Consider the following 12,242-nt stretch of genomic DNA (forward strand, 5'->3'; position numbering starts at 1 on the left):
ATATCTATCAATATAGGTGACGATAACTGACTTTTTCGTCAAGTGAAAAGACGAGAGAATGATATAGTCAGTAAAGTGTTTGTCTACACTGAACAAATCCTAATATCCACCAGAACTGTTTTATTTTTGTATTCCTATTACGTGGCTACTGAAGGTTGTAGCTAGTGAAGCTTTTGTCTGTCCTGAACAAATCCTTAGGCATAATGTGTGTAGACTGTGATGGGAGTCGAACACGTGACCTGTTGTTTCGTAGTCTGCGTCTCTAACCACTACCCTATTTACAAGGGGTCAGTCAGACAGGCACTCACTCACTAAGAGACATTCACTCTTCTAGGCCACATAAACCAGACACAAACTCACACAAACCCCACACACAGACAATATGAATCCCTATTTTCCTTTGTCATTCCTGTAACCTGTAACTATTTGCACATTTCAACAAACTGAACATAATGTAACATGTTAAAAACATTCAAAATGCCTTTATGCTTTTAAAACTGGTGGACATTTTGATGATTTTTTTTTGTTGTAGACAGAGGGACAGAAAGAGGGATAAGAGACAGAGAGGATTAAGAGAGACCAAGAGGGGAGAGGGGTAACAGAGAGAAAGAAAAATGTATAGTGACATTACATTCTTAGTATTGTAGAGTTTCACTTAATATGGATTTGTTGTTTTTCACTTGCATTGTCAATGTAAACTAAAATGTTTCCACTTCAGTAAAGAAAATATATATATAAACTTGAATTTAGATAGAGTGCAACCTTTCACATCACAAACATCCAGACTCTGAGGGGACCTTCACATAGCTACAAACACCCAGTCTCTGAGGGGACCTTCACATAGCTACAAACACCCAGTGTCTGAGGGGACCTTCACATTGCTACAAACAGCAGTCTCTGAGGGGAGCTTCACATTGCTACAAACAGCAGTCTAAGAGGGGACCTTCACATAGCTACAAACACCCAGGCTCTGAGGGGACCTTCACATAGCCACAAACACCCAGTCTCTGAGGGGACCTTCACATTGATACAAACACCCAGTCTCTGAGGGGACCTTCACATAGCTACAAACACCCAGTCTCTGAGGGGACCTTCACATAGCTACAAACACCCAGTCTCTGAGGGGACCTTCACATAGCTACAAACACCCAGTCTCTGAGGGGACCTTCACATAGCCACAAACACCCAGTCTCTGAGGGGACCTTCACATTGATACAAACACCCAGTCTCTGAGGGGACCTTCACATTGATACAAACACCCAGTCTCTGAGGGGACCTTCACATAGCTACAAACACCCAGTCTCTGAGGGGACCTTCACATAGCTACAAACACCCAGTCTCTGAGGGGACCTTCACATAGCTACAAACACCCAGTCTCTGAGGGGACCTTCACATAGCTACAAACACCCAGTCTAAGAGGGGACCTTCACATAGCTACAAACACCCAGTCTAAGAGGGGACCTTCACATAGCTACAAACACCCAGTCTCTGAGGGGACCTTCACATTGATACAAACACCCAGTCTCTGAGGGGACCTTCACATAGCTACAAACACCCAGTCTCTGAGGGGACCTTCACATAGCTACAAACACCCAGTCTCTGAGGGGACCTTCACATAGCTACAAACACCCAGTCTAAGAGGGGACCTTCACATAGCTACAAACACCCAGTCTCTGAGGGGACCTTCACATAGCTACAAACACCCAGTCTAAGAGGGGACCTTCACATAGCTACAAACACCCAGTCTCTGAGGGGACCTTCACATTGATACAAACACCCAGTCTCTGAGGGGACCTTCACATAGCTACAAACACCCAGTCTCTGAGGGGACCTTCACATAGCTACAAACACCCAGTCTCTGAGGGGACCTTCACATAGCTACAAACACCCAGTCTCTGAGGGGACCTTCACATTGATACAAACACCCAGTCTCTGAGGGGACCTTCACATAGCTACAAACACCCAGTCTCTGAGGGGACCTTCACATTGATACAAACACCCAGGCTCTGAGGGGACCTTCACATAGCTACAAACACCCAGTCTCTGAGGGGACCTTCACATTGATACAAATACCCAGTCTCTGAGGGGACCTTCACATAGTTACAAACACCCCGTCTCTGAGGGGACCTTCACATAGCTACAAACACCCAGTCTCTGAGGGGACCTTCACATAGTTACAAACACCCCGTCTCTGAGGGCACCTTCACATAGCTACAAACACCCAGTCTCTGAGGGGACCTTCACATAGCTACAAACACCCAGTCTCTGAGGGGACCTTCACATAGCCACAAACACCCAGTCTCTGAGGGGACCTTCACATTGATACAAACACCCAGTCTCTGAGGGGACCTTCACATAGCTACAAACACCCAGTCTCTGAGGGGACCTTCACATTGATACAAACACCCAGGCTCTGAGGGGACCTTCACATAGCTACAAACACCCAGTCTCTGAGGGGACCTTCACATTGATACAAATACCCAGTCTCTGAGGGGACCTTCACATAGTTACAAACACCCCGTCTCTGAGGGGACCTTCACATAGCTACAAACACCCAGTCTCTGAGGGGACCTTCACATAGTTACAAACACCCCGTCTCTGAGGGCACCTTCACATAGCTACAAACACCCAGTCTCTGAGGGGACCTTCACATAGCTACAAACACCCAGTCTAAGAGGGGACCTTCACATAGCTACAAACACCCAGTCTCTGAGGGGACCTTCACATAGTTACAAACACCCCGTCTCTGAGGGCACCTTCACATAGCTACAAACACCCAGACTCTGAGGGGACCTTCACATAGCTACAAACACCCAGACTCTGAGGGGACCTTCACATAGCTACAAACACCCAGTCTCTGAGGGGACCTTCACATTGATACAAACACCCAGTCTCTGAGGGGACCTTCACATAGCTACAAACACCCAGTCTCTGAGGGGACCTTCACATAGCTACAAACACCCAGTCTCTGAGGGGACCTTCACATAGCTACAAACACCCAGTCTCTGAGGGGACCTTCACATAGCTACAAACACCCAGTCTAAGAGGGGACCTTCACATAGCTACAAACACCCAGTCTCTGAGGGGACCTTCACATTGATACAAACACCCAGTCTCTGAGGGGACCTTCACATAGCTACAAACACCCAGTCTCTGAGGGGACCTTCACATAGCTACAAACACCCCGTCTCTGAGGGCACCTTCACATAGCTACAAACACCCAGTCTAAGAGGGGACCTTCACATAGCTACAAACACCCAGTCTCTGAGGAGACCTTCACATTGATACAAACACCCAGTCTCTGAGGGGACCTTCACATAGCTACAAACACCCAGTCTCTGAGGGGACCTTCACATAGCTACAAACACCCAGTCTCTGAGGGGACCTTCACATAGCCACAAACACCCAGTCTCTGAGGGGACCTTCACATTGATACAAACACCCAGTCTCTGAGGGGACCTTCACATAGCTACAAACACCCAGTCTCTGAGGGGACCTTCACATTGATACAAACACCCAGTCTCTGAGGGGACCTTCACATTGATACAAACACCCAGTCTCTGAGGGGACCTTCACATTGATACAAACACCCAGTCTCTGAGGGGACCTTCACATCACTAAACATCCTGTCTGAGACACCGTAGATTCTCTGTTTGCCACTGAAGGCTGACAATTTGACCATATGTGGAGTATTAAAATGAATATACTTCAGCCATGTGAAATGACCAGACAGAAACCTCCAGATCTTCTCTGTATGCAACGTCAGAAAACAGTTTTTGACACCCAGTTAATTCAATAACCTTTGACAGCTTGGAGCCTCTCTGCTCAACCACTTCCCCTTACTGTTTCTTCCGGCGTCCACAAATTAAGCACTCATTAATTATGATTCTGAGTATGGGGAGGGTCACTTGTTTCTGTGCCCAGGGAGTCTCAGGTGAGAATGTATGTAGCTGAAGGCCCATCCAAGTTGGAGAGAGCAAACCTCCTCTGGCTTGACAGGCTTTGAAGATGTGAGCAGCAAGAAGACAAGCACCAAGTTAGATTAATAGCATATCAACAAAAACATTTATATTTTTGGGTGGAGGATTATTTTATACAAACACACAGAAAAATTGTGGACTTCATTCAAGCTTGAAATTGGTGTCATTTTAAAGCTGAAAGTACACAGCTTTTAACAGGAGATGCTGGGAATGAACCCTGAGTCTCTGGTGGGGAACACTGCATGTGACCGCTGTGTCTCCACTACACCATGACTCTGTAAAGACAGCACGTATGTGGAAACACTATTTTCTGAAGCAAAGCACAGAGACAGAGTGAAATGCATTAGCACTCCAGTTTTCAGTTAGACAAGCATAGTAGAGGCTGCTCAGATCCCCAGCAAAACATAGCGTTCGGAAAGGCTCCTGAAGGAGGAATGATCTTACCTTGGTATTAATACCGGCAAAGTCTTTCTCTACCCAGGTAATATGGGACCTGTCCTGTTTAGGAGGCATCAGAAGCAGAAAGGGGGTCAGGTTTGGTTTGGTGATTCATAAAGACACTGGGTTAGCCTTCTATAAGGCTATTTGGCTTTCATTCATTTGACTCTTCTATGAGTAACTGACATGGACATGAGCCACATGGTCCGATAAACAGGATGGACAGGGGTTGGTTTCAACACAAACGGGCAGGAAGCCAGGCTACCTTCCTCTTCTCTGTTCCACTGGGTGAATGATGACACCACAAACTAAGCCTCACGCACACTGGCTTACACACACGTGCACTCTGTAAAGCTATCAGTGAGTGTAGCTCCCTTTTGGTCGGTCCCTGGAAGCTGTAAATTAATGCATTTAACCTGACTCACTAATTCTAGCTCTTCATGGGAATACGGGAACTGTGCTAATCACAAAGGCCACACAATAAAACACAATCACAGGTAAGACAACTAAAGCATTTAGCTCTAATCAAAACATATACACTGACAGATCCAGCTGTTAATCAAACCAAGCGAGAGCACTCTCACACTGCTGGGTCTTGTACATATCTTCAGGTTTGGCAACAGAACAAGACCCTGAACTGGGCCACATGATTAGTGTTAACTCCAAGACCCCCAATTTACAGTTATCCAGTTGTAGTAACATCCTTGGTTAGATTGAGGCCAGCCTGACGAAGCTACAGCAGTGTCTTTACTGACCAGGGCAATGCCGGCCTCATCGTTAGACAGCATAGAGACCAGAGAGTTTTAGAAGGTGTCAGTAGTCGTAAGGCTGTGACAGACCTTGAGACCACTTGGCGCTAGTCTTACGACCAATTGCTAACTCACCTCATGCTTCGTTTTGATGACCACCCACGGCTAGAGGCAAGCACTTAGCGCTTCGTCTTGGTGAATCACTAATCGATACACACCAGCGCTGAGCCAATTAGAAAACAGGCGAAGAAATCTAGTGAAAACTAGTAAAAGTCTACAAGAGCAAGAAGGGGGTATTTCTTGTGCGTGCACCAAACTGATCGTCTACTGCTGGGTAGGGTGAACGCGACATCACTGATCGGTACGAGGTGCTAATTGCTCAGGCATCTCGGTGTAAACCAAGCTGCTAGATTTGCCAGAGGCCATCGCTCCAAATGTCACCATGCCTGGTCTTCGAGTCCAAGTCCATCATGACAGGACTCTGTATGGTCAGGGTCAGAGGAGGTTCTCCAACCATAAAGACACCACGAGATTCTGCACTTCACTGAACCCACACGTCTCTCAAGAGGGGAGACCCATTTCCTCACACAACTCTTCATATTTTCTCTCTGACCACCAGCACCCACCCGGACAGCCCCTAACAAACCCATAGACAGAAAGACACAAACACACACACACACACACACGTTGAGAGACTTGCCTGGAGCCCGTGGAAAACCGGTTTGGTGCGAAATATGTGCCTCCACATCCTGTCGACTGGAGCTTCCCATGTCACACAGTTTGACTTTGACAGAACTCGCAGACGCTGTGACAATCAGTGGATCAAAAAGCTAATCTCACACCCACACACACCCCCACACACACACACACCCACACAGACAGACATATGGGGAAATACATAGAGCATGTAACTGTTGCTTCTCTGCTTAGAAGACAGGGGAAACAGACACTTCCTAAGGAAGCCACATTTCTTAAACTGAGTCACGCGACCAGAAAGAGAAACCACATGTAACACACGGAGACATCCTCACACCCACCGTGTAACGCCCACCGTGTAACGCCCACCGTGTAACGCCCACCGTGTAACGCCCACCGTGTAACGCCCACCGTGTAACGCCCACACACAATGTAGCAGACATTTGCACAGACAAACCCACACACACAATGCAACACACTCTCACACTTTCCTGGACCAAAATGTATTCAAAAAAAGATATATTCTTCTTAACACTAGAACTGACCTTAACCCCAATCATTAATCCCCTCAACACTAGAACTGACCTTAACCCCAATCATTAATCCCCTTAACACTAGAACTGACCTTTACCCCAATCATTAATCCCCTTAACACTAGAACTGACCTTAACCCCAATCTTTAATCCTTTTTCTAAAATGAAGACAGTTTACCCGAACCCTTAACCTAATCACTAATTCTTGACCCTAATTCAAATCCTCGTTATAAACACACTCCAAACCTTAAACCCAAACCACAATTATATCCACTTTTATTAGTCAAGATCAGAAAATGTCCTGACTTCACCAATAATGCCACTGGCTACTATAATTTCAAAGATTTCTGGTTCCTCTCTATAGTAGCAAATTTAGAAATCACTAAGTCAGCTTGGTCAAATGTCACTGCAGACATTCGTTCAGCATGTTGTCTTTCATGACGGCCTTGGCTTAAGAACACCATGGTGATAAAAGAGGAAGGAAGTCAGAGAGGATTCTGTAGAAATGTCAGCTCCTGTGTTGTGTTGCTAGGCAGCAGGAAGGAACAACAGGCTTCACAAGGTACCAGTGGACAGGGAGGACCCACCACAGATTCAGAGCTGGTATCGCGACGTGGTTTAATAGGATCTTTCTGAGCTACTCTGTCAGTGTCTGGTCCCGCTACAGTTACTCAGAGGAAAATTGTCCAAAATGAAGTTAAGCCACAGGTTTAGCCGGGAGTGAACGTCTGCAAGAGAAGGAAGACTTGACACTTTCTCTGCTCGCATTCACCAATACACAGGAAGTACTTACAACACACAGGCAGTGTTGCTGAATCACTGAACAATTTCAGAGAAGTCTGCGTGAGACACTTTCTATTGGTAGCTAAAGTGCCAGTGAATTTTTCTAATCATTGTCTGGCAAGTTCTTTACAATTACAATGAACTAACTTTGATTTCTTCAGTCAGTGAATACCAGTCTCCATTTCATTGTCAGCTGCAATCAGGAAGCCATATTACAGGGCAATAACTTCCCATGAGAGTTACCCAATCCTCTTCCATATAGAATGGCTTTACCTCACCTATGGTCAGGCCCGGCAGAGGAAAAGGTCATTCCAAATCCTTTCATTGGTTGATTTTGACTTGGCACCTTCAAGGGCAGACTAGGCTGCATGGAGCACAGTGGAGTCAAGGGTGCCATTTTAAAATAAGAAAAAAAACATAACCCATTGAGAAAAATAATTGGGGATGAAATCTATAAGCAAATATAACAGCCAATCACAATACTGGTGGGTAATCAATACTGGGAAACCCCATTCCATTATTACTCCATATGTGTTATCTGCTGCAATCGTCATTGGCTAATTAGATTGATTTGACATGTAACGAATTCCCAACACCTCTGGTGAAGTATATAGCCTCAGTGCAAAGATGCCCAAGATACACATTTTATTTTTGACAGGTTAAAATGTTTTATTTATAAGAACACAAATGCATGGTAGTGGTTTAACTACACCCAGTAGATAGGAAAAAATATATATATATATCAATTATGTATTCAGTGGATGTTATATCCAATAGCTTACATTTTTTACTTTGCTACTGTTGACTGTAAAAAAACTAACAACTGGCATGGTCTATGTCTACTCTACAAGTCTACTCTAGATTAATGGTTGTGTTCCAGGGGATCGGAACTGCAAAGTATCATGGGTAAATGGTGATTTAATGGTCTACAGATTTTATGCTGTCATTTACAATGCACAGTAATTTGTAGAGCAGTCAATGTGCAGTTGCCTGTAGACTTCGATCTTGGACACAGACAACATCTCTTCTCAAAAACGATGTTAGACATCGTGTAATAACTGAATGTATAGAATACAGTTACAGTTCAAATAAACGTAAGTACACAAAGGCATGCTAATTTAAAAGACCAGTCATTATTGGCCAAAATTGTGTACTTTAATATGAGATCAGTCCTTATTTGATGCAGGCGTGTTATATGAGCAACAATGAACAATTGTAGACCAAACAGAGAAACGGGATATTTGCCAAATCCACACAATGCGCGACAAAAATGACTTGTGCATTTAATCCAACCTCTCCCAAATGGACACGTTCCAGCAGCTGCCACAATGCGCAGAACGTGTAATCAGGCACCGGGACAACGATATTTTTTTCTCCCCCTGCAGTTTCTGGGACTCCTGACGTACAAGCGTTCTGTCCCTACGATCTGCGTCAATCACGTGCGTTCCGAATGCGGATTCGCCGCTACTGTCCGCACGTTCTGCCCCATAGTTACTGTTGCTACGACTAGAAGACGCGTGCGTGGAGTTCCGGGGAGATGAGAGATTGGGCAAGGAGCTAAAATCCGTAAATCCAGCGACGAATCGCTAAAACGATTGTTAGCAGCCGTCGGATATACTTTTGATAGCTTTGAGTACATCTGGGGATGTTTCTAGCTGACCGACTGTCAACGGTGGGGGCATGCACGTCAGCAGGCAGGAATAAATGCTTGGTAAAAAAAAAACAAAGAAACATCTGGTCCTGAAATTGTACACGCCTACTGTTTAGAGAGATGGAACTGCACGAAACCAACCAGTTCATGAAACCTTACCCACTGAGGTACACAGTACACGGTAATGCTTAATTGGAACCACAGGGGGGCAGTGTAGTTATATTCTCTATCCACTGCAACACTCCAGAGGCTCGGAGACAGCAAAGCATATTAAGACAGATAGGTGCAGCTTAGCCCAAGTATGAACATGTTTCTGGTGTTCCAGCTCAACAAGGCCCACCTCCGGATAGTCCCATCCATCTAGAACCGATCTCGGCTCCAGAGAGTTCCGCCCAAAATCTGTGGAAAGTTTTGTTGGAACAAAGAGTCAAACTTGGCCTTTGTTTGCCAGTAAGTTAGATGTGACAGCTGAGGTGTCTCCATACTGCTGTGGCTGCTGTCAGAACAAGGCAGTTTATACTTCAACAATGAACACGCTTGAATTAAAACATGTTCATTGTGAAAACAAATGTACCATCAGCTGGCTAATGAACAGAACACCTCTTCTGTGATGAAATGGGGAAACTCCGGCTACACGGGATGTAAATGACAAGTGTTTCTGAACTTTGTTTACATAATCCATTGTCAGAAATACCATTTGGAGTTATGCCTCGCAGCATTTCGATTAACTACAGTCAAAAGATGTTTTACACAGCAACAACACAACCATTGGCGTCCGGGTGTCACGATCACCCTTTAGCCATCGAGGAAACACCTCCATTCTAGTCAGTGAAAGCTGCTACACTGTCCGTGTGGCGTTGTGTCCGACTGCAGCATCCCAGCTCAAAAATCAGCAAGGTTTCAGTCTTGATGCGCATATGTATTCCATCGTGTGCATGAAAACATTTCAGAAAATATAATTTGGTTTCTGATGTAGAAGGTGGAGCGTCACACAATGATAAAACGCTGATGGCAAGGCAGAGTAACGTGTGTAGTGAAGTGTAAGCGCAAGGCCACATTTTAATAGTTGTTGTGTCAGACTTACTCAGGGCTGGGCGCAATAGCCTGGGGACAAGGTTAATCTAGGACATCCAAAATAAGACACTGATGTAGGAGTCAGGGTGAGATGAAGACAGATGGGAAGATGACAGGAAGGATGGGAGAGCATGAGACTGTTAAAGGGAAAGTGAGATGGTGTGTCCTCGTCATGGGGAGATGGGGTGGAGGGCCTACAGTGAAAAAACGAAAATGTGCTCTACTCTTGATTACCTTTAGGCACTTTCTCTCCCCTGCAACTTCTCCCCCAGGTACTCATTGTACAAGACAAAGTACAGCACTACATGTCTGCCAATATACCTGGTCAAATAAGGGTGAATTTGTTTTCTGAAATTGTGTCACATTTTGCAAGATCAGTTCTCGGTGTAGAGGACAGCTTTGTCACGTTACGACGCCATCACCACGGACCAGAGGACAGCTTTGTCACGTTACGACGCCATCACCACGGACCAGAGGACAGCTTTGTCACGTTACGACGCCATCACCACGGACCAAAGGACAGCTTTGTCACGTTACGACGCCATCACCACGGACCAGAGGACAGCTTTGTCACGTTACGACGCCATCACCACGGACCAGAGTACAGCTTTGTCACGTTACGACGCCATCACCACGGACCACAGTACAGCTTTGTCACGTTACGAGACCATTTCCTGATTTCACAGACAGACCCCTATGAAGTTAAATCGCGGTGAAGAAAAGTTATTTTACCCACCGATAAAACAACTTCTGTCAGTTTGGTGAGATCCTAAGGGGGTGGATTACCCCTTTATGGTGAACGGGCTACAGTTTAGTTTTTTATTTTTACAAAGGAATAAATGTGGCTAATAGCCATTAATAGTATTAATAGTGTTAAGTGTTAATAGTGTTGGTTGATAGCAGAAGCATTTAGCATGGGTCATATTAACGGTCCCAGACAACGGTGGTAAGAATATACAACTGTAACATTACCCAGGACGGCGGGGGTGTGACGCCCAGAGGAAGGGCTGGACGGTGGGGGTGTAACGCCCAGAGGAAGGGCTGGACGGCGGGGGTGTTACGCCCAGAGGAAGGGCTGGACGGCGGGGGTGTTACGCCCAGAGGAAGGGCTGGACGGCGGGGGTGTTACGCCCAGAGGAAGGGCTGGACGGCGGGGGTGTTACGCCCAGAGGAAGGGCTGGACGGCGGGGGTGTTACGCCCAGAGGAAGGGCTGGACGGCGGGGGTGTTACGCCCAGAGGAAGGGCTGGACGGCGGGGGTGTTACGCCCAGAGGAAGGGCTGGACGGCGGGGGTGTTACGCCCAGAGGAAGGGCTGGACGGCGGGGGTGTTACGCCCAGAGGAAGGGCTGGACGGCGGGGGTGTTACGCCCAGAGGAAGGGCTGGACAGCAGGGGTGTATAATGTGTAGTGGAGGAACTGGATGGGTCGATAGCAAAGGGGGATGTTGTGTAACATAAACTATGAAATCATCCCCAAAGCTCAGCTGGGATTGAGGCTGACTGCAGCGGAAATGTTGAAAGGATATTGTGGTCGAGCACGAGGATGACAAAGCACGACACACACACACACACACACACACACACACACACAAATTTAACCACATGGAAGAGTCCAGAGACCAGCTGCTTCATACCAGAATCAAACTCGTACTCCCTAAAAGAATGCCTCTCCAAATTCCATTAACGACCGGCCTCTACACACAAACACAGAACGCTGGATCTCGGTTCCTTTGACCCAGCCTAGTAGAAAGACACGCCCACAGAGATACAGAACAAATATTTAACCAGCCAGCCCACCCTGTTCTACTCGAGTGGCGCTTGACATTCTCCGCCTCACTGGCTCCAAAAATGAGGGTTGCACGATACTGGAAATAACGGACATTGCAATATTTTGTTTTTCTGCGATATATATTGCGATATGAAAAAAACAGGATGCCTTCACCAGAGGATTGAAAAGTTCGATTTGAGAATAATTAATTAATTCTAGAATTATTTGGGTGATTATGTCACCGCATCTTCACGAACTGAAAATGACTTGACTTATTTTAGGTAGTTTAATTTATTATATTAATTAATACACTGTTTAATTCACCATGGTTCTACTGTATTCATGTAATACTCATATCAATTCAGGCTAAAGTAAATGATCTAACATGTTATGTTATTAATAATGCATGTTGCTTACCCTCAAATAAAGGGGCTCATTTGTGAATGAAGAGGTGTGGTGTCTATAAGGGATCCAGGAGATTACAGGAGGATTTATCTCAGTACTCCAACCAGGTTAAAACAGAGCATTCTCTACAGAGGAAGTTTCATCATTACAATAGGGAATTAATGT

General features: G+C 45.7%; 1 protein-coding gene across 5 annotated transcripts in view; it reads right to left on the reverse strand.

The window, feature by feature from the left end:
- Nucleotides 1-12,242, reverse strand: part of rps6ka1 (ribosomal protein S6 kinase a, polypeptide 1) — a 63,204-nt gene that overhangs the window by 18,781 nt on the left and 32,181 nt on the right. For 2 of the 5 annotated variants that reach the window (XM_034297486.1, XM_034297484.1), the window contains one exon: nt 4,425-4,478. The exons of 2 other annotated variants lie outside the window; for them this stretch is intronic. In XM_034297486.1, coding sequence (XP_034153377.1) covers nt 4,425-4,478 — 54 coding nt within the window. Of the gene's footprint in view, nt 1-4,424; nt 4,479-5,867; nt 6,016-12,242 lie in introns of those variants that run through there. One more of the 5 variants, XM_034297487.1, reaches the window with a different exon arrangement.

This window comes from Esox lucius, chromosome 15 (assembly GCF_011004845.1).
Source record: "Esox lucius isolate fEsoLuc1 chromosome 15, fEsoLuc1.pri, whole genome shotgun sequence".
Lineage (NCBI taxonomy): Eukaryota > Metazoa > Chordata > Actinopteri > Esociformes > Esocidae > Esox > Esox lucius.